At 40.3% G+C, this 25,237-nt stretch overlaps 1 protein-coding gene across 9 annotated transcripts in view; it reads right to left on the bottom strand.

The window, feature by feature from the left end:
* Positions 1 to 381: 381 nt before the first annotated feature.
* Positions 382 to 25,237, bottom strand: part of ATE1 (arginyltransferase 1) — a 155,879-nt gene continuing 131,023 nt past the window's right edge. For 8 of the 9 annotated variants that reach the window (XM_047824519.1, XM_047824520.1, XM_047824516.1 and 5 more), the window contains one exon: positions 382 to 930. In XM_047824519.1, the coding sequence (XP_047680475.1) occupies positions 752 to 930 (179 nt within the window). In that variant the 3' untranslated portion in view covers positions 382 to 751. The remainder of the gene's footprint in view (positions 931 to 25,237) is intronic. The other variant, XR_007145215.1, reaches the window with a different exon arrangement.

Raw genomic sequence — 25,237 nt, forward strand, 5'->3', positions numbered from 1 at the left:
TTCTTAGATTTTTAGAAACACGGCAAATCATCTACACAACTAGGGTAACCATATATTTGCTGTCCAAACTGGGATACTCTTGTAGTAATCGTTCTAGGAAAAACTAATCCCGTCAAGAGAACAGACACGATGGGGACTGTCCTGGGTAAATGAATATCTGATGTTCACATGACATCCTTTCTTCAATGTTTATATTCTTTTGAGTTTTCTATTAACTACATGACATTCAGCAGTAATTTAACACTGAACACTGAATAACAACACAGTCTCATTCTCCTGAGAAGACGTTTTCTAAGTGGTGAGACAGACCCCCTCACTGTCCTCCCCACACGTAAGGTTTTGTAGCGTAAACTAATGTGTTGAATGGATCTGAGAAGTCTGTTGTAATTTCTTTGACAAAAAAAAGCACAACAGTGATTTAAATTAGTTAAGATCCACTTTCTAATTTTACTTTCCAAAATAGTAACATGAGAAGTTTATACTGTATCTTGCTCATAAAACAAACTTCCAAAACGATAAGCCCCAATTATGAGGCTAGGTCACGACGTATTTTTAAAATCTTTGTATTAACCAGGAGATTCTCACAAATACACTGCCACAAAATATTTTAGAAAAGCCATATAATAGTCAAAATAAAAAAGTCTAATCTGTGGGCGGGTCTGGAACGTCCCTGGAGGGAGGGGCATGTACCGTGCGGCGCGCGTCACGGGCACAGGGTGGGTGCCCGGGCGGGAGCGGGGGCGGCGCGGGTTCAGTTCCGGAACAGCAGCATCCGCTCGGAGCACGTCTGCCCCACCAGCCTCGCGTACTGCAGCACAGTGGCCTCCTCGCCCGGGTCTTTCTGCTGTTTCTTGTAAACGCCGTAAGGCATTATGGCTTTCTTGTGGAACACCTGCAAACGGTCAGGGTCTTTACTGCGACCTTCATCCACTGCAATAAGAAAGAAAATATTCATTAAGAAAGGCACATGTCCAGCTACTTCCCATTTCTGAATTTAAAAATGTTTAATTTCTGGGGCGCCTCGGAGGCTCGGTCGGTTAAGCGTCCGACTTCAGCTCAGGTCATGATCTCGCAGTTCGTGGGTTCGAGCCCCGCCTCGGGCTCCGTGCTGGCAGCTCAGAGCCTGGAGCCTGCTTCGGATTCTGCATCTCCCTCTCTCTCTCTGCCCCTCCCCTGCTCACGCTCTGTCTCTCTCTCCAAATATTAAAAACAAATGTTTAATTTGAGTAATAATTATGTGTTAAGATGTTCTCCTCGACCCGTGTATGTTTAAACGAGGGCGTGCGGCATGAACATTAAGATGAACCTGAGTATGTTAATAAATAAATGCCCTGACAAAAGGTGATAAATTCCCTCCCCTAAGAAAGCTGGAACATCCGGAAGAGAACTGCATGCAATTAAACAACCGGCCTTGAACACATTCCTTTCTCCTAACGGGAAAGTTTACAACTCTCTAGCATCTTTCCTGGGTCTGAACTGAACGGACCTTGCCTCTCCCCAAGCCAACGTACTGAGGTTCTCATCACTGCAACAAAGCTTTCTGCAACCCAGCTGCTTGGCTGACTCGAGCCGAGCAGGTCAGCGCACTGGGCAGGCAGGGTCCGGGGGCAGCGGGCAGATTCTTCCGGCTTTCGTGGAGGATGCGGCAGGGATGGCCAGTGGCTGCTGCTCTCGCTTCTCCTCTTTTCTCACAGAAACAAATCCCTGGTTTCTGCGGGGCACAATGGTCACCTGGAGGAAAGCCTGATTCCCAGCTGCTCCTGCTGTCGGGTGTGGCCTCGTGACCAAGCTCTGGCCAACAGGATATGAGCAGGCGTGTCTTGTGGCAATTTCTAGGAATCCTTTAAAAGAACAGCTGGTCTTGGGCCCTCTCCTCCTTTTATTTTTCAACCCTTCCTTCACTGTGCTGCCTGCTTCATGAACGTCAAGGCAGGGCTGCCCACCTGTCTCCTCCTGAGCCCGAGACTATGAGATTTCTCTTAGGTCAACAAAAACTAACGCAAGAAGGAACTCCGGTACCAGAGGACTCCGTGGGCTAAAGCTACCAGGGCAGCCCTGGACTGCCGATGTGAAGAATTTCATAGAGAAAAAGAAACTCCTTTGTTTCAGCCAATTTACTCTAGGTCTCAATTAATGGCAGCTGCTCCTAATTCCAGCAGATAGAGGGACCACCCCGACGGTATGTACTTCAATGTATAATGTCTTTTATCAGGGACTTGGCCAGGCCACTTCCAAAAACCATCCTCCAGCTGCGGTTCTCAATCCTGAGTACATACTGGGTCTCATGACTGCCTGTACATCTCACCAATAGTTAATATCGGGCTGAATGATAAAGCACCAGAGAAATCTTGTGAAAGTGGTTTTACGAGTAGAAAGTTGAAGAGGACATTTATGATATAATACTCCCTGCATATCCCCCTCTCCCTTGAGCACTAGGCCTATAACCACCAACTCCTCTTGCCCACAGGTCCTGTCCCTATGCTATAATAAAAGCACATTTTGGCACTGAAAACGTCTCAAAACTTCTTTCTTGACCGTTCATTCGTGGCCCTACATAATGTCTATATTTATAAAATGATGTGTAACCATTTAAACATTTACCCTAAAATATTTTAGGACAAACACACTTTTAACATTCAAACTAATGGAACATTCTAGCAAATAAAAATGTAAAATCTGATATGCCATCATCTTATTTTATCTAGAACGAATGCCACTCTTTTATTCTTTGCTAATATGACACATAAAAATAGAAAATTAGGAAAATCCCCACCATGCAGAATTTATATTAACTATTTTTTAATGTTTATTTTTTTATTAAAATTTTTTTTAATGTTTAGTTTTTTGAAGAGATGGAGAGACAGAGCGTGAGTGGGGAAGGGGCATAGAGAGAGAGGGAGATACAGAATCTGAAGCAGGCTTCAGGCTCTGAGCGGTCAGCACAGAGCCCGACGTGGGGCTTGAACCCACGTATCACAAGATCATGACCTGAGCCGAAGTCAGACACTCAACCAGCTGAGTCGTTGGCTCAGTAAATGGAATGCAGAGCCACAAGGCATCGGTAAGAGAAACAAAGGGAAAGATATTTTTATAAATTGTTAAAACCTGATATTTCAGTAACTTGAACTAACTCAATGAATTGTCCGGGAATTAGTCATCAAAATTACCAAATATTCAACAAGCACATTAATTTTTAAATTAATCTTTTTTCAATCATAAAAGTTATGCAAATTGCACTACTAGGTATTTACCCAGAGAATACAAAAATACAGATTCAAAGGGGGTACATGCACCCCAATGTTAACAGCAGCATTATCTACAGTAGCCAAATTATGGAAAGAGCCCAAATATCCATCCACTGATAAAGGAATTGTGTATGTGTATATATGTCTATATATTAGAATATTACTCAGCTATCAAAAAGAATGACTTCTTGCCATTTGCCACAACATGGATAGAGCTAAAGTGTATTACGCTAAGTGAAATAAGTCAGAGAAAGACAAATACCGTATGATTTCAACTCACGTGTGGAATTTAACAAATAAAACAGATGAACACAGGAGAAGGGGAAAAAAAAAGAGAGGGAGGCAAACCATAAAAGACTCTTAACGATAGAGAACCGAGGGTTGCTGGAGGCAAGGTGGGTGGGGGGATGGGCATTAAGGAGGGTACTTGTGATGAGTACTGGGTGTTATATGTAACTGATAAATCACTAAATTCTACTCCTGAAACTAATTATTACAGTATATGTTAACTAGAATTTAAGCAAAAACTTAAAAAAAAGTAACGCTTGTAAAAACTCAAATAATCCAGAAATAAAAAAATTGAACGATGTCAGCACATGGAACCCTTTCTCCCCCACTCCTCTTTTCCTCAGCCAACTTCCACCCACGTTATCAGTGTTCAACAATTTCAGAGGCTACATTTAAATATTAGGAGTTTCGGATCACATTCTATCCATACCTTAAATTAAGGCCAGAAAATCAAACCAATCACCCTTTCAGTGGGTGTACTGTATTAAACTTCAGAAACCGCCGATTATCCTTATAGCGAAAATACGATGCACTTTTCTCGGCTTAACGATCTGCAGTGTTACTGTCACTAGTTGCATATGCAATGAAGGTTAATTCTGATTCGCGGCACATTTTATATTATTAGTATTAAAACCAATTTAAAACCTAAACAAGAAATATTCTGCCAGGTTCTTCCATCCAAGTACTAACCAGGCCCGACCCTGCTTAGCTTCCGAGATCAGACGAGATCGGGCGCGTTCAGGGTGGTATGGCCGTAGACACTGCCAGATTCTTAAGACACCAAAAATGTTGATTTATTTACTGAAGTAGGAAAACAACAACAACAACAAAAGCATTCCCGCACCCTCTCAAAACGCTTTGTGATCATCCTGAATCGCTCGCCTGGTAAGTGTCATCGGTGTGCTGGTAGACAAAACCCCACACAGCTAAATCCACATGGCACAACAGGCCTCTTCTTGAGGGGACTCAAAATTGACTAGAAAAATAAGCCACTCTGAGATTAAAGACCATCTGCCATCTCATCCAAGGGACACTGCCAGCTTACTGACAAGTCTTAGACAGGTGTGTTAACAAGGACCTCTTGCACCCTTTCTTTCTCTAATGTATCACAGTTTTGTAAGATAAAAACCAAAGGCAATCCCGCAAACTCTCTGAGTTGAGCATCTGATCACTGGCAATACAAATATGCTGCTGAATCTATGATGTTTTAATCTTCAAGGGAAACTCGTCACGATGGGCAACGACTGCTTGATTTTCCCCAGCTTTTTATTCGCAAGAGATGAACTGCACATCACAGGCGCTTTCCGACGAAAAGAATCTAGAGCTCACGGCTTTACTTCCTCTTATGGGGATTTACCTCATTCGTTATTCTCCCAATGTCCAGGCTTCCCAGAAAATGATGAAATGGTCTATTTTCTTACCTTCATTATTTATTGGTAGAGCATTATTTCATAAACATGAAAACAAATTACATGCTTGACAGTTTCTCAGGACGATGGCCGTGCAGACGGCAAATGTGGCAACGCGAATGAAGCTGAAGTTGAGTGAAACTGTGATGCAACAGAAAGAATGTGGAATTGTGAAGAAGGCATGAAAGAACCCAACTCTGAAACCAAACTCAACTATGGAAAGTTCACTATCAAGTATGATTTAGAGTATCTTCCTGTGACAAGAGGTATTAACAAACGTTTCGATCGCTATGGGGAAGGGGGAGAATCCGTGAAAGGCAGATTTCAGCGCGGGCAGCAAAGGGCTGGGCAAGGGAATGCGTGGCACGTGTGACAGAAATGAACTCCACTCGGCAGCTACTTGGTCAAGTTCACTTGGTGGGAGGCTCAAAAAATTGCTCTGGGAATCCAAAAGCAGTCGGGGAGAATTACACATTTTCATAATCTATAAGGGATAATGTTGCTAGTCATTTCTCTTGGAATATTCTTTTGGACAAAATGAAAACAAATCTAAACTTAGCTTATGTAAAATACCATGGAATAGTAGCTTTATTGACATATAATTCTCCTACAATTCATCCATTTAAAGCGTATGATTCAATGGTCTTTAGTGTATTCACAGACTTGTGCAGCCATCAAAACAAGCAATTTTAGAGCATTTTCAGCATCCCAGAAAGTAACCCTACACCTACTAACAGTCACTCCCCACCCCTCCTCAACTTCCCTAGCCCCAGGCAATACCAGTCTATTTTCGGTCTCCACATGCAATCTTTTGTGACTTACTTCTTTCACTTGGCACAGTTCGCCCACGCTGCAGCATATAATTGCACTTCGTTCCTTTTTATTGCCAAATAATATGCCATTGTATGGACACACTGCTTTTTACTTATCCAGTTGATGGGCACGTGGGTTACTTATACTTTTAAACTATTATGACTAATGTTATGAACATTCAGGTCAAAGTTTTTGCGTGCTTTCACTTCTCTTAGATATATACCAAGGACTGAAACTGCTGGGTCATAGGAAAACTCTACATTGAACCTACTGAAGAAAGGCTAGACTGTTGTCCAAAGTGGCTGCACCATTTTATATTCTATCAGCAGTGTATAAAGGTTCCAATTTCTTCACATCCTCATCAACACTGACATTACAGCCATCCCTAGGGTGAATGAAGTAATATCTTACCATGGTTTTGGTTTGCATTTCCCTGATGGCTAATGATGTTGAGTTTCTTTTTATGTGCTTGTTGGCCATTCACGGATCTTCTTTAGAGGAATGTACATTCATGTCATTTGCCCATTTTTAAACTGAGCTTTTTATGGAGTTCTAAGAGTTGTTTGTATATTCCGGATACTAGATCCTTACCAGATACATGATCTATGAAAACATCCTTCCATTCTATGGACTCTGTACTTTGTTGATGTGTCTCCTGAAGTATAAAAGTTTTAAAATTTTGATGAAGCCTAATTTATTCATTTTTTTTCCTTTTGTTACTTGTGCTTTTGGGGTGATATTTAAGAAATCACTGCCTTATCCAAGGTTAGGAAAATTTACTCCTATTTTTTCTAAGAGTTTTATGGTTTAGCTCTTACATTTTGGTACAATCCATTTTGAGTTAATTTTTGCATATACTATGAAATAGGGAACAAATTTCATTCTCTTGTATGTGGTTATCCAGTTCACCCAGGACCATTTGTTGAAAAGATTCTTTTTCTCTCACTGAAATGTCTTGGTATCATTTCTGGAAATCAGCTGATCATAAATATGAGAGCTAACTTCTGGACTCTCAATTCTAGTCCACGGATATATAGGTCTATGTGTCACAACCACATAATTTTAACCTTATTCTTCTTTTTCATGACCGTTTTGGTTATTCTGGATTCCTTTATTTTCACATGAATTTTGGAATCACCTGTCAATTTCTGCACAGAAGCCAGCTGTTATTTTTTAAATTTATTTACTTCTGGGAGAGTGCAAGCAGGGGAGGGGCAGACAGAGGGGGACAGAGGATCCAAAGTGGGCTCTGGGCTGACAGCAGCCAGCCCAATGCGGGGCTCAAACTCATGAACCGAAAGATTACGACCTGAGCCGAAGTCGGACACTCAACCAAGTGAGCCCTACCAGCTGTCACTTTAATTGGGATTAAATTTAGCCTGTAGATCAGTTTGAGGAGTACTGCCATCTTCCCAATATTAAGTCGTCCAATCCATAAACATTGGATGTTTTTCCATTTACTTAGGTCTTTTGTAATTTTTCAATATTTTGTATTTTTCAGATTATAAGTTTTATACTTCTCTGTTAAATTTATTCCTAACAGTAATTCTATCTTTTTACCCCTTTTGAGGCGGGGGTGGGTGGGGGGAAGGGGCAGAGAGAGAAGGAGACACAGAATCTGAAGCAGGATCCAAGTTCTGAGCTGTCAGCACAGAGCCTGACGTGGGGCTTGAACTCACAGACCACGAGATCATGGCCTGAGCCGAAGTCAGACACTTAACCAACTGAGCCACCCAGGTGCCCCAGAAAATCATCATTTGGCAACCATCTCAGTAATAAATGATTCAAGCAAGAATCATCATTAATGGGTATAAAAACTGGTAGATAGAAGTTTGATAAAATAGGATATTTACAATGTCTCAAAGTATCTCCCTATAAAATATTAATTTCTTATTAACATATACAAAATGCTAATTTTACAGTGGAGACACTTGACATTATTTTACCAAGTGATATCAATTCAAGTCCCCAGCAGTGAGATGGATTGAGAGTGCGATTGACTCCCCGGATGATGCAGTGAGAACACAGCATCAGTTCTAGGGTGTTCTTGCCAAAACTAAGTAACCTGCGTCCTATTATGAGATGAACAGAAATTAAGGAACATTCTAGAAAGCAACTGGACTGTGTCTTCAAAAATGTCAAGGTAATGAAAGCCAGGGTGTACTAAAGAACTGTTCTAGATCAAAGGAGACTAAAGGGACATGACAATAAATGTAGCCCACAGCACTGACTTTTACTCTGGTTTGGTCTGCCTGTGTGTACATGGATTTCTGTGTAATACACGGTGCTAACAGAACATTGCTACCGTGCTCGTCTGGATGGCTGCCTGTGTGGAAAAGTATCCTTGCTCTCAGGCAATATATACATTGAAATATTTAAGGATGACGGTGCAAGAGATCTTCAACTTATTCCCAAATGGTTCAGAAAAAAATACAGAGTAGGGGAAAATGAGAAGGCAAATGTGGTAACACGTTCACAACTGGGGAATCTGAGTGAAGGGTGTGCAGTTCCTCGTATTAGTCTTAAACTTCTTCTGTACATCTGAAATTATTTCAGAAAAAAAATTAACATGCTAAACTATGTTCTTCAGCCTCTCATCATATTCTATGTGTCTATTTTTAAACCCAAGCATTACATTTACACTTTTTAATTGTTAAATTTTGTTCTGACATACTCTCATCGCTACAACCTATGGAGGTATTTTCAGATTCTGTTTCTTCTGTCAGAGAGCAGAGTTATCGAGATGAAGAATAAAAATCTTAAGTAGAGTCCTGAGAAAAAGGAATTGTAAAAGGTAATACTGTATTTAATATAAGTCAATACATGGATATCTGACAATTTTTTTATTATCAAATATACTGAATTAGTTCCTTTTATGATCTATGATGTTCAGTTGATTTAACAAATTAGTTTTCATTTTATTTTTTAAAGTTTATTTATTTTGAGAGAGAGAGAGAGCGCACAAGTGCACAAATAGGGGAGAGGCAGAGAGAGAGGGAGAAAGAGAATCCCAAGCAGGTTCCATGCTGACGCGTGGCTCCAAATCACCAACTATAAGATCATGACTTGAGCCAAAATCAAGAGCTAGCTGCTTACAGACTGAGCCACCCAGGCACCCCTAGTTTTTTTTTTTAATCAACAGCTTTAAATTCCACATGTGACAGTTTGTTAAAGTTAATCCAATAATAGGTAATCTCATCGGTAACCTCACTGATAGGTAACCCCATTGGGTCACAAACAAAGCCATTAAAAATGAAAGTTAGCCATAAAATAACTTCCAGTGACTGAACTTGACACTGAGTTAACTCTGCTTCTTTCCAAGGGGACTGAGCTAGACACGTCCAAAAGTACCTTCAAAGAGCAAAAACCTTTAAGAATTTCCAGGGGCATAAAATTAAATTCAAAATTACTAAATTACAAAATTTTTACCTACGGGCAAATACAAATTCATTTTTCTTTGCCAAAGGCCTCATTCCAGCAATCTGTCCTCTTCCCCATTCTTGGCCTCGACCCAATCTGCAAACAATCTCTGTAAGTTACAGCATCTCCTTCTACTAATTCCTTTTTACTAACTTTCATAAAAGCTGAAGACTGCCACCTGGCAGAAACAAACAAAACTCTCTGACCCCTGCTCACCCTCCAGTTAATCTTATTCTACTTTTCTCTCCTTCGTTAAAGGGTATTTAATGTCCATTTCCTCGTGTCCCACCCACTGCACAATCTGTCTCGCTGTGTGTCTCAGCCCTGTCCAGTCTACTGTATTCACTAAGGGCAAAGGTCTCACTGTTCGTGAATACGGCGAACACAGTTCCGTCCTCGTCTCCCTCAGCAAAGCGTAAACTCAGAAGGCCACCTCCCTCCTCCCTGAAATCCACTCCAGCCTTTCTGACGCCACGCACCCTGCTTCTTCTCTTTCCACCAGGGCAATCCTTTGCCTGATCGTTCCATGTTAGGAGTTACACAGTATTCCGTTCTAGGTCATCCTCTCTTTTTGCTCTACACTTTCTCCCTAGGAAACCTTAACCATGTTCATGGATTCAATTTCCATCACTTAAGTCTGACCTCCCAATCCTCAAGTTCCAGCCTAAATCTTTCTTTTGAGCCCCAGGAGACTTGATAATACTAAGTGGAGCAGAGCTGGGAGGCTATAGTCTACAGCTTGTCTTCTGCTGGGCAAATTCACATGCTCTTGGTCAGAGCAATTCTTATTTTAGGGATGTGTCCTGCAGAAATATTAGTATGTGTGCAAAAAGATGTATATTTAAAAGTATGTTGTAGCGTTATTTGTAATAGCAAAACATTTACAACTTAAATGTCCGTCAATGGGTAATTATTATCAATAACGTATATCATTGTCTGCAGCCATTAAAAAAGAACAAGTAAACACATGTATACCATATGGCCCCATAATTATGCTTCTCGGTATTTCCCCAAATGAGCTGAAAATTTTTTAAGTTTTTTTTTTAATGTTTATTTATTTTTGAGAGAGAGAAAGAGAGAGAGCGAGTGCATACAAGCAGGGGAGGGGCAGAGAGAGAGAAGAGACAGACTCTGAAGCAGGCTCCCGGCTCCGAGCTGTCAGCACATAGCCTGATGTGGGGCTCAAACCCAGAAACTGTGAGATCATGACCTAAGCCGAAGTCAGACGCTCAACAGACTGAGCCAGCTAGGGGCCCCTAAGGTTTTGTTTTTTTTTTTTAAGATATATTTTTTAAATAAGCTCTACACCCACTGTGGGGCTCAAACTTGTGACCCCAGATCAAGAGTCACATGTTCTACTGACTGAGCCAGTCAGGTGCCCCAAGGAACGGAAAACTATGTCCACACAAGAACCTACAAACAAATGTTCAGAGCAGCTTTATTCATAAGTGCCAAGATGCAGAAGCAACCAAAATGTGCTGCAATGAGTGAATGAATGAAAACACTGTGTGGTACATTCATACAATGGACTATCATTCCGTGATGAAAAGACAGCAATTTCAAGCCATGAAAAAACACGGAGGAACTTCAAATGCATATTACTAAGTGAAAGAAGCCGATCTGACGAGGCTACGTACCGTATGATTCCAACTATGTGACACTGTGGAAAAGGCAAAACTATAGAGACAGTAAAGAAATCAGTGGTGGCCAAGGGTTGGTGGCTTTGAAGCGGGGATGAACAGGTGGAACACAGAGGGTATTGAGGGCAACGCAACTATTCTGCAGGCTCCTGTGATGGGGGATACATGTCATTACACATTGTACAGCATACAACGTACACCACGAAGAGCGGATCCCATTGTCAACCATGGACTTCAGTCAATAATAATGGATCGATATTGGCTTATCAACTGTATCGAATATATCTCACTAATGCAAGATGTTAATAATAGGGGAAATGGGAGGTGGGCGTTGGAGGACAGATGGAAACTCTCTGTACTTTCTGCTCAGTTTTTCTGTAGACTTAAAACTGATCAAAAAAAGTCTCGTAAAAAAAACAACTACAAATGAGAAAAATGTAAGATATTGACAACAGGGGAAAGTGGGTGCGGGGGGTACAGGAGAATGCTCTATACTATCTTTGCCATTTTAGTAGTTTCAACTCTTCTAAAAAAGTTTACTTTTAAAAGGAATGAGGAAGTTCGTGATACAACATTTTCACGATAACCTAATTTTAATGTAAAAAACCAAGCCACAGGATATTTTAGAAGGATTTAATTTACACATATAAATTCTAGGTTTAAATAAATGATGTGACTAAAAATTAAAATTAGAAAATATACGCACAGGAAAAAACCCAAACTTCCTACCAAACTTCAATAGTGCTTACCTCTGCAGAGCCTGGGGTGTGGATATGGATGCTTATATGCACGTGCACTGGGATATGTTGTGGGATTTTAACTTTCCACACCATATTTTTAATAATAACAATCATATAATCGATCATGTTTCTAGTAAAGAAAATTTTCAACACAAAGAAGCCACCTAGGGCTAAAGTGCTGGTGAATAAATAAATATGAAGCATCCAGCACAAGACTGATGCTAAAAGCAGCAACAGAGCTACAATTACTGTTGATAGAATTCCCACTTCGGTCACTTCGCCCTTATTTAAAGAGAGTGCTCACATCTGTGCGGCTTTTAGCAGGTGAAGCTGTGAGTCAGAGCTGGGTAAGGAGAACGCCTGCCTGTCGTGTTCTCGGGTACAGGGGGGAGCTTCTGAGTCAGCTGACTGGGACTGCACACAGCACACGGACCTGCCTCAATGCGAAGTCACCCCTGAAGGCTCATCTAAACTTCTGGACAAATGAATCGTCCAGCAGGCAGGAGAAAGCTCTGCCAGTCGCCCAAATAAAACACATATTACAAATAGTAAGCTAAATTCTAGCACGCTGGTTCTCAACTTTGGCTGCATACTAGAATCATGGGGGACGTTTTAGGAAATTCTGACGCTCAGGATCTCTATGGACCATTGGAGTCCCTGGGAGTGGGGCCTACAGGCAACGGCACAGAAACACCCCATCATGTAGTCAGACATGTAGGAGATCTTAAAACCATACCGGCGCATGAATCTAAGGGTGCGTTAACAATTTCTTGCAATTGCCTTTAAAAACAGTGCTCTAAGACAGGGAAATTAACAAAACAAACAAAAAGCAAACCCATGACAAAAACCAAAAACCAAGGCTACAGCAGGGAATTTCTCCACTGCCACATTCATGTGGCCATTTTTCATTTCTGCTCCTGTTAAAGCTTCAGAATGGAGAAGAGTGACCCTCAGGTGTGCCTTAGCTACAGTGCAAATAAGAACGTACAAAATAACCTCAGTTGTCCTTTCACATCTTCTATAATAATGCTGTGATCCACTGTTTTTGTGTTAGAAATCAGCAGATTTCCATTTAATTTTATTCGTAATTTGATAAAGTGACTCTGTGGAGACTAAAAAAAGAAAAAAACCCCAATATATTAACATAGATGAGAGAAGAGGAGACAGAGATGATTATTGATAGTTCCTTAAAAGTCAATTTAAGACCATCACAACATTAGGAGTAAGGGTCACAGTGGTGTCATCTATTGTAAGTGCCTTTTTATTGTCACAGCTTCATGATTTTGAAATCTGGTTTTCTTTTGGATTTTTAAACCTGAAACTAGGTGTTGTAATCTCTCTGAAAGTTAATCAAGTAAGTAGTATTAGCGATACAAATAAGCCTTTTTACAAAACTTGGATCAGATTTTATCATGTTTGATTTTTGCTAAATTTTCTCAACTACTCATTTGCTGCATATTAACTACCAGTAGCATGCGTTAATGGTCTTCATAGTATAGCTGTAAATGCACAGCTGAAACAGGAATAATAGTTTACACGTTCCTAACCAGTTAAAAAAAAAAATACTTCTTAGGACTTTTTTTGAGAGAGAAGGAAGAGAACATGCATGAGTAGGGGAGAGGAGTAGAGGGAGAGAGAATCTTAAGCAGGCTCCACCCCCAGCATGGAGCCCCACGTGGGGCTTGATCTCACTACCATGAGATCATGACCTGAGTTGAAGTCAAGAGTCGGATGCTAAAGGTTAAAAAAAAAATTAAAAAAAAAGGGGGGGGGGGCACGCACCTGGGTGGCTCAGTTGGTTAAGTGTCCGACTTTGGCTCAGGTCATGATCTCACGGTTCATGAGTTTGAGCCCCGTGTCGGGCTCTGTGCTCACAGCTCGGAGCCTGGAGCCTGCTTCAGATTCTGTGACTCCCTCTCTCTCTGCCCCTCCCCTACTCATGCTCTGTCTCTCTCAAAAAATAAACATTAATTTTTTTTTAAAGAGTTGGATGCTTAACCAACTGAGCCACCCAGGCACCCTGGCATTTTATTATCATTTTTTTCCAATTAAGACAAGAGAAGACAGGGGTTTTCACTTCCAGCAAGATGAGGTGCACCTACTTTTCTCCACTGCCCCACTGAGGATGACAGAAAACCCTGGACATTATACATAAAACATAAGAAGACACTGGAACAGGAGGGAAGGGGCAGCAGCCTGGTAGGGACTCGGAGGCCTGAGGAATGATAAGGCGGTGAGCGTCCTGGGCTCTTTGTGCCTCATGTATTCCAGGGGGGATCCTGGAAAAGCTGGTGACCCTGAAAAGCCAATACACAGAGACAAAAAAAAATGTAGCAAGAAAAAAAGCTTTCTGAGAATAATCTCAAAAAACATACTGCCCCAACTCACCCAATATGAAATAATATAAATAGCACTATAACTAACTAGTAAAGAGATTGGATTTGTAATTAACTTCCAAAAAAGTAATCTCTAGGCCCCAATGGGCTCCCTGGAGAATTCTACCAAACATTTAAATAAGAATTAACACACCAATTCTACACAATCTCTTTCAGAAAATAAAAGCAGGAACCTAAATTAGACAAAGCACAACTAAAGACAATCGCAAACCAGTACTCCTTATGAATATGGATGCAAAAATCCTTTATGAGATGTTAGCAAAAAAGAATTCAGCAGTTGCATTTATCCCAGGTATGCAAGGCTGATGCGGTATTTGAAAGCTAACCAATATAATCTACCATATTAACAGTTTAGAGAAAACAATCACAGTCACATCAAATGAGGCAGAAAATACACCTGACGGATTCAACAACCAACCATGCATGTTAAAAAGTCTCAGAAAACTAGGATCGAAGGGGGATTTCGTCAACTCGATAAAGAATGAATGCTTTCCCCCTAAGATCAGAAACAAGGCAAGGATGTCTGCTCTATTTTTATTCAAGGAAGTGCTGGAAGTTGCCACTGCAATAAGGTAAAAAAAAGGAACAAACATGCACCCAGATGGGAAAAGAAGAAATAAAATTGTCCCTATTTGCATGTAACGTAGCTGTCTATGCACAAAACCTCAAAGATGCTGTAAAAGAAATCCTCCTAGAAATCCAAGTGAGCCCAGCAAAGTCACAGGATAAACATCAACATACACCAATCAAATGAACTACAAATCACATACCTGCTATGGTTATTAATATCTGGGATATAAAGAACTCCTAACACTCAACAACAAAAACCCCAAATAAGTTGATTCAAAAACAGGCAAAAGACATGAATAGACATTTCTCCAAAGAAGACATACGGGTGGCCAAAGAGCACATGGAAAGATGTTCAACATCAGTCACCATTAGAGAAATGCAAATAGAAACCACAATAAAATAACGCTTCCCACCCAGATGGCTATTGTCAAAAAAACAGAAAACAGCAAGCGTTGGAGAGGATGTGGAAAAACTGGAACACCTGCATGTGGCTGATGGGAATGTGAAATGGTGTGGCCACGGGGAAAAACAGTATGGTGGTTCCTCAAAAAAATAAAATTAGAATTACCATATAATCCAGCAATTCCATTTCTGGACATATATCCAAAAAACAGAAAGCAGGGTTTCAAAGAGATATTTGGAGACCCGTGTTCAGAGCAGCATTATTTGCAACAGCCAAAAGGTGGAAACAACCCAAGTGTCCACGAATGGATGAATGGATAAATAAAATATGGCATATACATACAATGGGATATCATTCAACCTTAAAGAGAAATGAAATGCTAACATCTGCTCTGACATGAGTGAACCCTGAAGGCACTGTGCTAAGTGAAATATGCCAGTCACAGAAGGACAAATAATGTACGATATCACTCCTATGAAAAACTTAATAATCAAGTTCATAGAGACAGCAATTAGAATTATGGTTGCCCGGAGCTGGGGGAGAAAGGAACAGAAGTTAGTGTTTAATGGGTACAGAGTTTCAATATGGGACGATGAATTCTGGAGAGGGATGGTGGTGATATTGTACAATGTGAATGTACTTAATGCCACTGAACTACACACTTAAAAATAGTTAAAATGGTGAATCTTATGTTGTGTATATTTTGCCACGATCGAAACAAATATTTTAAAAGGCCCACTGTATTTCAATAAACAATAAACATGTGGAAATTATTAAATATAAAAAACCACGCCATTTATAATTACTTGGAAAAAGAAATACCTGTAAACCTACAAGAACATTATGGGACTTGCATGCTGAAACCCACACAATGCTGCTGGAAGAAATCAAAGATCTAAATGAATGGACAGATGTTCCATTTTATGGACTGAAAAACTTGTGATAAAAATATTAATTCTCTCCCAGCTGATCTATAGATGTAACACAGTTCCTAACAAAATCCTTGCAAGTATTTTTATGGATATAGGCAAGATTATTCCCGAATGTATGCAGAAAGACTAGGAGAGCTGAAACAATTCTGAAAAAGAATAAAGTTGAAAAAGAATCATTCGACTGAATTTTAAGACTTGTTACATAGCTACAGTAATCAAGACTGTAGGGACGCCTGGGTGGCTCAGCTGGCTGAGCGTCTGACTTCGACTCAGGTCATGATCTCATGGTTGGTGGGTTCAAGCTCCATATTGGGCTTTGCACGGAGAGCATGGAGGCTGCTACGGATTCTCCGTCTCCCGCTCTCTGCCCCAACCCACTCATGTGCGTTCTTGCTCTCTCACAAAAATAAACATTAAAAAAAAAAAAAGACTGTGTAATATTTACACATTACACAGGTAGACATATGGATCTGTGGGACACAACAGAGTATCCAGAAACAGCCCCACACAAGTATGGCCAACTGGTTTTTGACAAAGACGCAAAAGCAATTCAGTGGAGGAAGAGCCTTCCCAACAAACAGTTTTGGAGCAACTCGATATGCACAGCCAAAAAACTAAATCTTGATCTAAACTGCACGTCTCAAAAAAAATTAACTCGGAATGAATCACAGACTTAAACGTTACCTGTAAAAGTATAAAACTAACAGGAGAAAAATATTTGACACCTAGGGCTTACTGAAGAGTTCTTAGACATGAAACCAAAAGCATGATTCATAAAGGAGATAAATGATAAGTTGGACAGTATTAAAATTAAAAACTTTTGCTCTATGAAAATCTGTTAAAAGGATAAAAAGACAAGCTACTAAAGACTGATATTTAAAGTATATAAAGAAGGGCACCTGGGTGGCTCAGTGGATTAAGCAACTGACTCTTGGTTTCTGGTCAGGTCATGATCTCATGGTTTATGAGTTCGAGCCCACACAGTGGCCTCGGCTGCTGCCAGCGAAGAACCTGCTTGGGATTCTCTCTCTCTTCCTCCGTCTCTGCCCCTCCCCTGCTCACGCACGCACTCTTTCTCTCACTCTCTCTCTCAAAATAAGTAAATAAACCTTAAAAAAGTATATAAAGAGGGGCTGGCTGGCTCAGTCGGAAGAGTGTGCAACTCTCAATCTTAAGAGTCGTGAGTTCGAGCCCCATGTTCAGTGTAGACATTACTTAAACTTAAAAAAAAATAAAGAACTCTTATAACCCAACAATATAAAAACAAACAATCCCTTTAGAAAAATGCACAAAAGATACGAGGATACATTTCACCGAAGGGAAAATATGGATGGCAAATAAGCACATGAAAAGATGTCCATCAGCCATTAGGGAAACGCAAATTAAGACCATAGTGAGATACTGCTATCCACCTGTTAGAACAGCTAAAACAAAAACATAGAAACAAAACCAGTGCTGGCAAGAACGTGAAGGAACGGTGTCTTTCATACATGGTGGTGGTAATATAAAACGCCACAACAACTCTGGAAACCAACTTGGCAGCTTCTTAAGAAACTAAACCTACTTTTACCATACAACTTGGCAATTACACTCTCGGTCATTCATCCCAGAGAAGCGAAAATTAAGTTCACACAAAAACCTGTATAACAAATGTTTATGCAGGGTTTTTCTGGTGATAGTCATAAACTGGAAAAGCACAGAAATCCTTCAACAGGTAAATAATTAAACAAGCTGGGGCACAACGATCATCCACACCACGGACCACTACACAGGTAGTAAGTAGGAATGGATTAATAGATTAAAAAAGACAGAGAGAAAGACACACACACACATACTCTACCCACCACTCTCCCCCGCACATACAGAGGAGAAGAGAGGGAAATTACAAACGAAATATAGTACAATATCTAAGACATTCCCACTGGGCCATGTCTTTGTACTTTAGCATGAAGATCCTTAATAACCTCTGAGATTAGTAGTCAAAGGTAGTATTTCAGGATTTTATTGATTTTCATAAGCTAAAACAAAACTATAGCATCTTAAGTGCAAATTTGAAATATTTTCAGGATTTATTATATATTGTGTTCTTTAAAACAATCTGCTTTTGAACCTTAAGATCAATTAGTTCTCTGTGGCTTAAAGTTCAAACAATGCTATGAACCGTATATACTCTGATCAATAAAGCCAAAATTCAATAAGTCTGATCTGACTTAATAAAGCAATAATTCATTGTGCTTAATTTTGAATAATTTGTTATTCAAGATGAGTGGAGGATTTATAAGCTATTTCCTTAACTGAAAAAAAAAATCGTATCGCACCTTTCATTATCCACTGCAATTAAGAGCAATCTCAAAATGAGACTCTACATGTTCACTGTTTTAAAGTATCTTGATAGAATCAACAAATGTCTCAAGCGTCTTAAACATAAAAAACTCCAGTCTTAAAGCAAACTAGGATATCTGTAAGGATGGCACCCACCTTGTTGAAGCTTGCAAAAATTCTGAAATAAAGAAACATTTAATACCCACAAATGAAACTAAGGCTATCAGGGGAAGAAAAAAAATGCAACCAAAAGAAAACATCAAAGCGGGTCCCTCAAAAATCTTCACAAAAAGCTGAGTGAGATAAGTGATGGAAAGTCAGACACAGCCATCTCTCTCTGCTGTAAATAGTGATTTTCTGAATATCAAAATGAAGACAGTCGGTGGGGGTTAGGTTACGAACCATGCTTAATGCAAACACAGGTGCTGGCTCCCTGGGAAGAAAGCTTAGAAGCAGCTCCTCCCCCAGCCCCAGGTTCAGCAGCCAGGACCATCCAGCTATCCTATAATCCTAAGGCTTTTTCATACTCAAAAACATACCTTAGATTTTAATTTAATCCCAAACAGTGGTGGGAATGCAAAGGCCAATGAACAGAGTTAATGGCTATCATCAAAGTTTCCAAGATCTTTTAGGCAAATTAGAGAAAATGTAGCTCTTACTTTGCTTAGAAAAATGCAGTTTCAAATCTCAGCAATTTTGTCCCTGTAAGGCATCTTATGTCCACTTAGCTTTTTCTTCTCTTAAGACCATTTAAAAATGGTGCTACCCCTGGCAACCAGCTTTGTTCAGGTAAACTTGACAAATAAAAATTAGAATTGCATACACTTAAGGTGTACGGCATGCTATTTGATATATGTACACACTGTGAAATGATTACCACAATCAACCTAATTAACATATCCACCAAAAGTGTTCAAAAAAATTGTTTTAATGTTTGTTTATTTTTGAGAGAGACACACAGAGAGAGAGCAAGCGGGAGACAGGCAGAGAGAGAGAGAGAGAAAGACACAGAATCCAAAGCAGACTCCGGGCTCTGAGATGTCACAAAGAGGTGGGGCCTGAACCCACCAACTATGACATCATGACCTGAGCCGAAGTCGGACACTTAACCGACTGAGCCACCCAGATGCCCCTCGATAGTGGTTTTTAATGAAGAAAAAAACCTATTACAGGAACAATATTTTGATTGCTCTCTGTCATCTTATATGTGGATGGTCTTCCCATCCTAACAGTAAACTCCCTGAGGATGGGAAGCAAATCTTGTACTTCTTTGTAGCCTCAAGGTCCAGGCACCATGCACCCTCGATCCTGGAGATACAAAATGCTGAGTAGGCATCCACTAAATGCCTGTGGTTCATGGTGCTGATCTCAGACTCCAGACGAGCAACACATCTTCAGAGCAACTATCCAGCTTTCATCAACTATCTTGTTAATTAGTACCTCATGTTTATTACTCAATGTCTGAGTTCCCAAATTAAATCATTCTTAGATTATTTTGTTTCTGAATATGTAATAAATATTGAAATTGATCGGGTCACAATTGCTTTGAATTGTGCTCTGTTTAATCTGTTTTTAGAGCAAGAATGGTATCTGACATCTACATAAAACTCCTGTTAATTAGCCACCATAAAATGTAAAGAAATGATGCTAACTGTAAACAATCCATCAAACACAACCTAAGTCCATCTGGAATGAAAAGGCTGTGTCTCACGCTTCACGTCCTAGACCAGTATATGTCTGCTTCTCCAGAGGGACTAAGAATTTTAGAAACAGAGACACTGCATGGAGAATACCCATGTTCCAGATCTTTTATGAACTGGCAGGGCTCAACTGATGATTTATATGAAGAGAGGAATTTGGGCCCAAACCCAGCAGTGAACCACAGCCAAAGTCAACTGCTTAAGCAGCATTTACGGACACTTGTGAGGCAGCCGTGAGCTAGGAATTTACTTACATGCCGTTCAAAAACCCTGTTGGTTATTGGTCCCCAATCCAGGGAGGATAATCGCTGAGTGTGTTTTGGTTCTATCTTTGGAGGCCAGATTGGAGACTGCAACCCACTTCCACAGGGGAAACGCCCTTCTCCAAGGTGATGAACAAACTCAACCAAAGAAGCTTTGCCACATTTCCTTCCGGTATATTATCCTCCTGCTCGGAGGAAGAAAGGTTTTTTTTCACCCTGCACAGCTATGCAGGTTTTGCTGTTTTTTGTTTTTTTTTTTTTAATTTTTTTATGTTTATTCATTTTTGAAAGACAGAGAGAGACAGAGCACAAGCAGGAGTGGGGCGGAGAGAGAGGGGGACACAGAATCTGAAGCATGCTCCAGGCTCTGAGCTGTCAGCACAGAGCCCAACGTAGGGCTTGAACTCACGAACCACAAGATCGTGACCTGAACCGAAGTCAGACGCTCAACCAACTGAGCCACCCAGATGCCCCAGCTGTTTTAGCTTTAATTATTAGATCCTTCTATCCCTTCCTTGAGTTGCCAGTCCAGTGGATTGTTCCATGTTCTTCCAGAGTTTCTGCTGTGCTTTCATTAGTCTACATTTGCGTGTGATGAAATCCATTTGTTACTTGCTGACTCCAATCTCCCCAAATGACTTGATGCTCTTGGTTTTCATTTTCATTACAGTGCACTGAAAAGATCTACTCTGAAGTAAAATGTTTTAACAATGAAAAGGTGCGTGATGGGAACTATAATAAGAAGATTAAAACTCCTTTCTTGGCATTAAATAAGCTAACGGGTAACCAACTCAGGCAAAATCTTACCAGTGATACACAGAACCTCTGGACAACAGAAGAGTTCTCTTTTGTTCCACCAGGCCACTCCTGGGACTCTCCGTGTCCTTCATCAGCTCTGACAGGTCTGACACAGAAACTGAGTTTTTGTCTTCACGCTGCTCAGGTACACGATTTATTCATGAATCCCTAAAACTTGAGACTTTCTAAAGTAAATTCCAGTTTTTTTAATTTTAAAATAAATCTTTAAGAACGCTTCCTACATCTCAAATACTTCTTCCTAAGACTTGAGCCTGTTATAGAACTTCTGGGCAACAACGTAAGAGGACAGAATCTGAGGCCTTTTATAGAACAGTGTTGCTCAGTCCTTTGAATCCAAGCACGTTTCTGTGACGTATTTTTTAAAAATCTCGACTATTCCTTTAAAGTATTTTGAAAAACAAAATAAAGTACTGTGACTAAAAACGAATAAAGCAGTGTTACAAAGCACTGTACTTACAGTTCATACACACTCCTCTTTGGAAACCAATTTCTTTCAAAAATACAGCTGATCCTTGAACAATACAAGTTTGAGGTATGTGGATCTAGGTACATGCAGACTTTTTTTTTTTTTTTTGATAAATACAGTACAGGACTGTAAATGTATTTTCTCCTCCTTATGATTTTCTTAAAATTTTTTTCTAGCTGACTTTATTGTAAGAATACAGTATATAATACATATAACATACCAATTATGCATTCACTGACCATTTATGTCACTGGTAAGGCTTCTGGTCAACAGGAGGCTCTTAGTAAAGTTTTAGCAGAGTCAACACTTACATGCTGATTTTCAGCTGGACGGAGGTGGGTACTCCTAACTCCTGTGTTATGTTCAGAAGTGTCAACTTCTGTATTTTCAGAAGGGTCAACTGTATTTTCAGAAGTGTGCAGTTACGAAAGAAATGGCTACAGTTTGTAGTTAAAGCCAGGTCTACGGTCCCAAAGCAAACACTGGACCACTGGCAAATTCAGAAAGTGCAAATAAACTAAATGGTCCCTTCTGATTTTCCTTGCTTTCTTGAATGCAGTTTGAGTGCTTTAAGAAAACATGTTCAAAAATCCTAATTTTAAAAATGAAAATATAACACAGATGATTAGCTGTACTGCAAGAGAGTCTTCGTTTTGTCAAAGAATTCGCAATAATGGATTTAACAACAGGGTATTTTTGGTTTTGTTTTGTTTTTTAGAGAGACAGAGAGAGGGCGTGTACACACGTGAGAGTATGAGTGGGGGAGGGGCAGAGAGAAAATCCCAAGCAGACTCCACGCTGTCAGTGCAGAGCCCGATGTGGGGCTCGAACTCCTGAACCTCAAGATCATGACCTGAGCCAAAATCAAGAGTTGGACACTTAACTGACTGAGCCACCCAGGCGCCCCAGCAGGGTGTTTTTTAAAAGAGACATTAAAAGATAGAGCTCAATTTATAATCACTAGATCCCATTTGACTTTTCCGAAACCATTATTTTATAGAACAAAGATTATGCCAATTTAGTGAACCAGCTCAGATACACTTCTTTACATTTAGGCAGTAGATCACAGCACCTCACCCCTCCCTCCACACACCCTCTAACTGCATTAACCCGAAAGACCTTGTTTTTTGGTTTCATTCAGTTTTGAGGAATCACCTGGCATTACTTTAAGATGTGTATCAAAGCTCCCACATGAACAATAATTCGCTTCAGACTGAGAAGGCCTGTGCAGACGACAGGTGGAGAAAGAGCTGAGGACAAAGTTCAAAGGGCACAGCGTTCCCGAGCTCTCCCTGGCACCTGCATCACGGGCTTCCATAGCCACTGTCATACTTACAACCGACTCCTTGGAAGAAAGGCATCTTTACGAAGGGAATGTAACTTAGATCTGAACGTGAAATTAGAACTCAGAGTTCCTGATGCCAAGGTTCAGACGACTGCAGTAAACTCTGCTGCTGTCTGCTCAAAGAAATGATCTATGCAACTTAACATTAAGTAAGCAAAAAAGAAATTAAAAGAGGAAAACACAAGTGGTATTGATTTAAATTTCCGCTAACATACTCAAATCGTGTTTACTTAGAGTAAAATATGTTTTAAAGGGCATCTGTGACTGCATCATAAAATCAACGGACATAGTATTTCAGTCCAGAGTTTGTCAAAAGAGGTAAGCCTCTAAGGTCGTATCTTTCTTCAAAGGCAGACACATCTGGAGAATCCAGACACTTGGTAGACAAAGACAGTTATGTAACAGACAAAAGTGAGGAGGTATTTTAAAAATTGGGCATACAACTGTGTAGTTTGCTAAGATACATGATAAACAATAATATTATTGTGTGATACCACAGAATACAATTTTGTTTAGTTTTATATACAGTTTTCAGTTAACTATCTAGCTAGGACATACTCTTTAGAATACCTGATCAGTAAAATTACAAGTTGAGGCCCCAGTAAAACATAAAAACACGAGAATCCTGACCAAGATGGACAGTAGACCACTTACGAGAACATAAAGGTCTGTGCGACCATCCTGAATCCAAATCTGCCACAGCAGAGGAGAGGAGGGGAACCATTCTGTCACCTCGCCAATGTACTAGTGACTTTTCTTACCCAAAGCCCACGTATGTGTGCATACACAAGGATAAAACACAAAATGAAAACCATGAGCAAAACTGCTATCTTAGTTACTAATATCACTGGAATTAAGAAACAGAGAGCCCTGTCAGCAAGTGACCAAGAAAGCCTGGAGAGATAGAAGTGCTCTTAAATAGAAAGAAACCAATTCAAACTTGTACCATTTTTTCTTGCCTATAGTCCAGTTCTTGCCTATGGCCCAAAACTTCCTCAGGCTTTTGATGAGTGGGCCCATTATTTCAAACACGCAAACTACACCTGACAGGCTCAAAATATCCGATCTAGAGCCCCCACCCAAAGCTGTCTAGGGTAGTAACTGGTCATTCAAAGATGGCCACTCAGGACGGTAACGTAGCTGTGTGGGGCACATTCCTCGGTCTGTCCTCAGCTCTCAGGGCCAGGGATTGCTGCATGTACATACCACATACACACAATATCCACCTCTCGGCAAAGGACTCTCCAACAACTACAACTGTGAGATGTTCAGAGAGTAATTTAAATAGGTCCTTCCAGGGACAGGACTACTCTTACGACACTCGCCCAACTCAACCTCTTTCTGCTACTAATCAGTTGTTTGCCTCATGAATACTGATCGACAGGTAACAGCAATACTCAGCGAGGTGAATGTGAGTCAGTGGAAGGATGAATTAAGATGATAAATGCTAAGTGATGAGCACAACAGGTGGACCAACCAATATTCATCGTGGCAATCGCTGCTACCACGACTACGTCTATCAGAACAGAAGGAGAGCAAAGTTGGAGTGAGAATCCAGGGCTTTCCCCCCCATCCTCATCTCTCAATCCTAGAACCAACTCAAAAATACTGGAGTGCCTCCCATGAGTAAAGATGAGTAATGGTCAGCACGGCTTTGTTTCAGCTGTGTTTGTGAGAAACACGGAAATGTGTACTGTCACACTGGAAAATCCCTTTTTTACGGTGGACCATATTCAAGAGTTTGGAAAACACTTTCTTGAAGACTTGGCCTCATCTGAAACTGCAACTTGAATCTTCTGCTCCTAATAGAACAGAGAAGGCGGGTGAAAGGGTTCACTGTAGTGAAGTCCAGCACAACTATGGAAAATGCTACAAGGTTTATGTGATGCCTATCACTTGATGCCTCAGAATCGTATACCTTACCTTTATGTAATGCATTCTAGTTTTTTAATAGTGTGATCCTCACAAAAAGTCCTAAACATCTGGAGGTCCCAAAACATACTCGAATCCTTTTCTTTGCAGTACTGAGTTTTAGTTCTTTACGTATTTTGGATGTTAACCCTTTATCAGATATGTCAATCTTCTCCCATTAAATAGGTTGCCTTTTAGTTTTGTTGTTTCCTTTGCTATAAAGAAGCTTTTAATTTGTATGAAGTCCCAATACCTTATTTTTGCTTTTGTTTCCCCTGCCTCAGGAGACCTGTCTAGAAGGAAGTTGCTGCAGCCAATGTCAAAGAGCTTACTGCCTATGTTCTCTTCTAGGATTTTTATGGTTGCAGGTCTCACATTTAGGTCTTTAATCCATTTTGAATTTATTTTTGTGTATGCTGGTGGGAATGCAAACTGGTGTGGACATTTTGGAAAACAATATGGAGGTTCCTCCAAAAGTGAAAACTACCCTATGATCCAACAGTTGCACTACTAGGTATTTACCCAAAGAATATAAAAATACTAATTCAAAGGCAT

The sequence above is a fragment of the Prionailurus viverrinus genome, chromosome D2 (assembly GCF_022837055.1).
Source record: "Prionailurus viverrinus isolate Anna chromosome D2, UM_Priviv_1.0, whole genome shotgun sequence".
In the NCBI taxonomy this organism is placed as follows: Eukaryota; Metazoa; Chordata; class Mammalia; order Carnivora; family Felidae; genus Prionailurus; species Prionailurus viverrinus.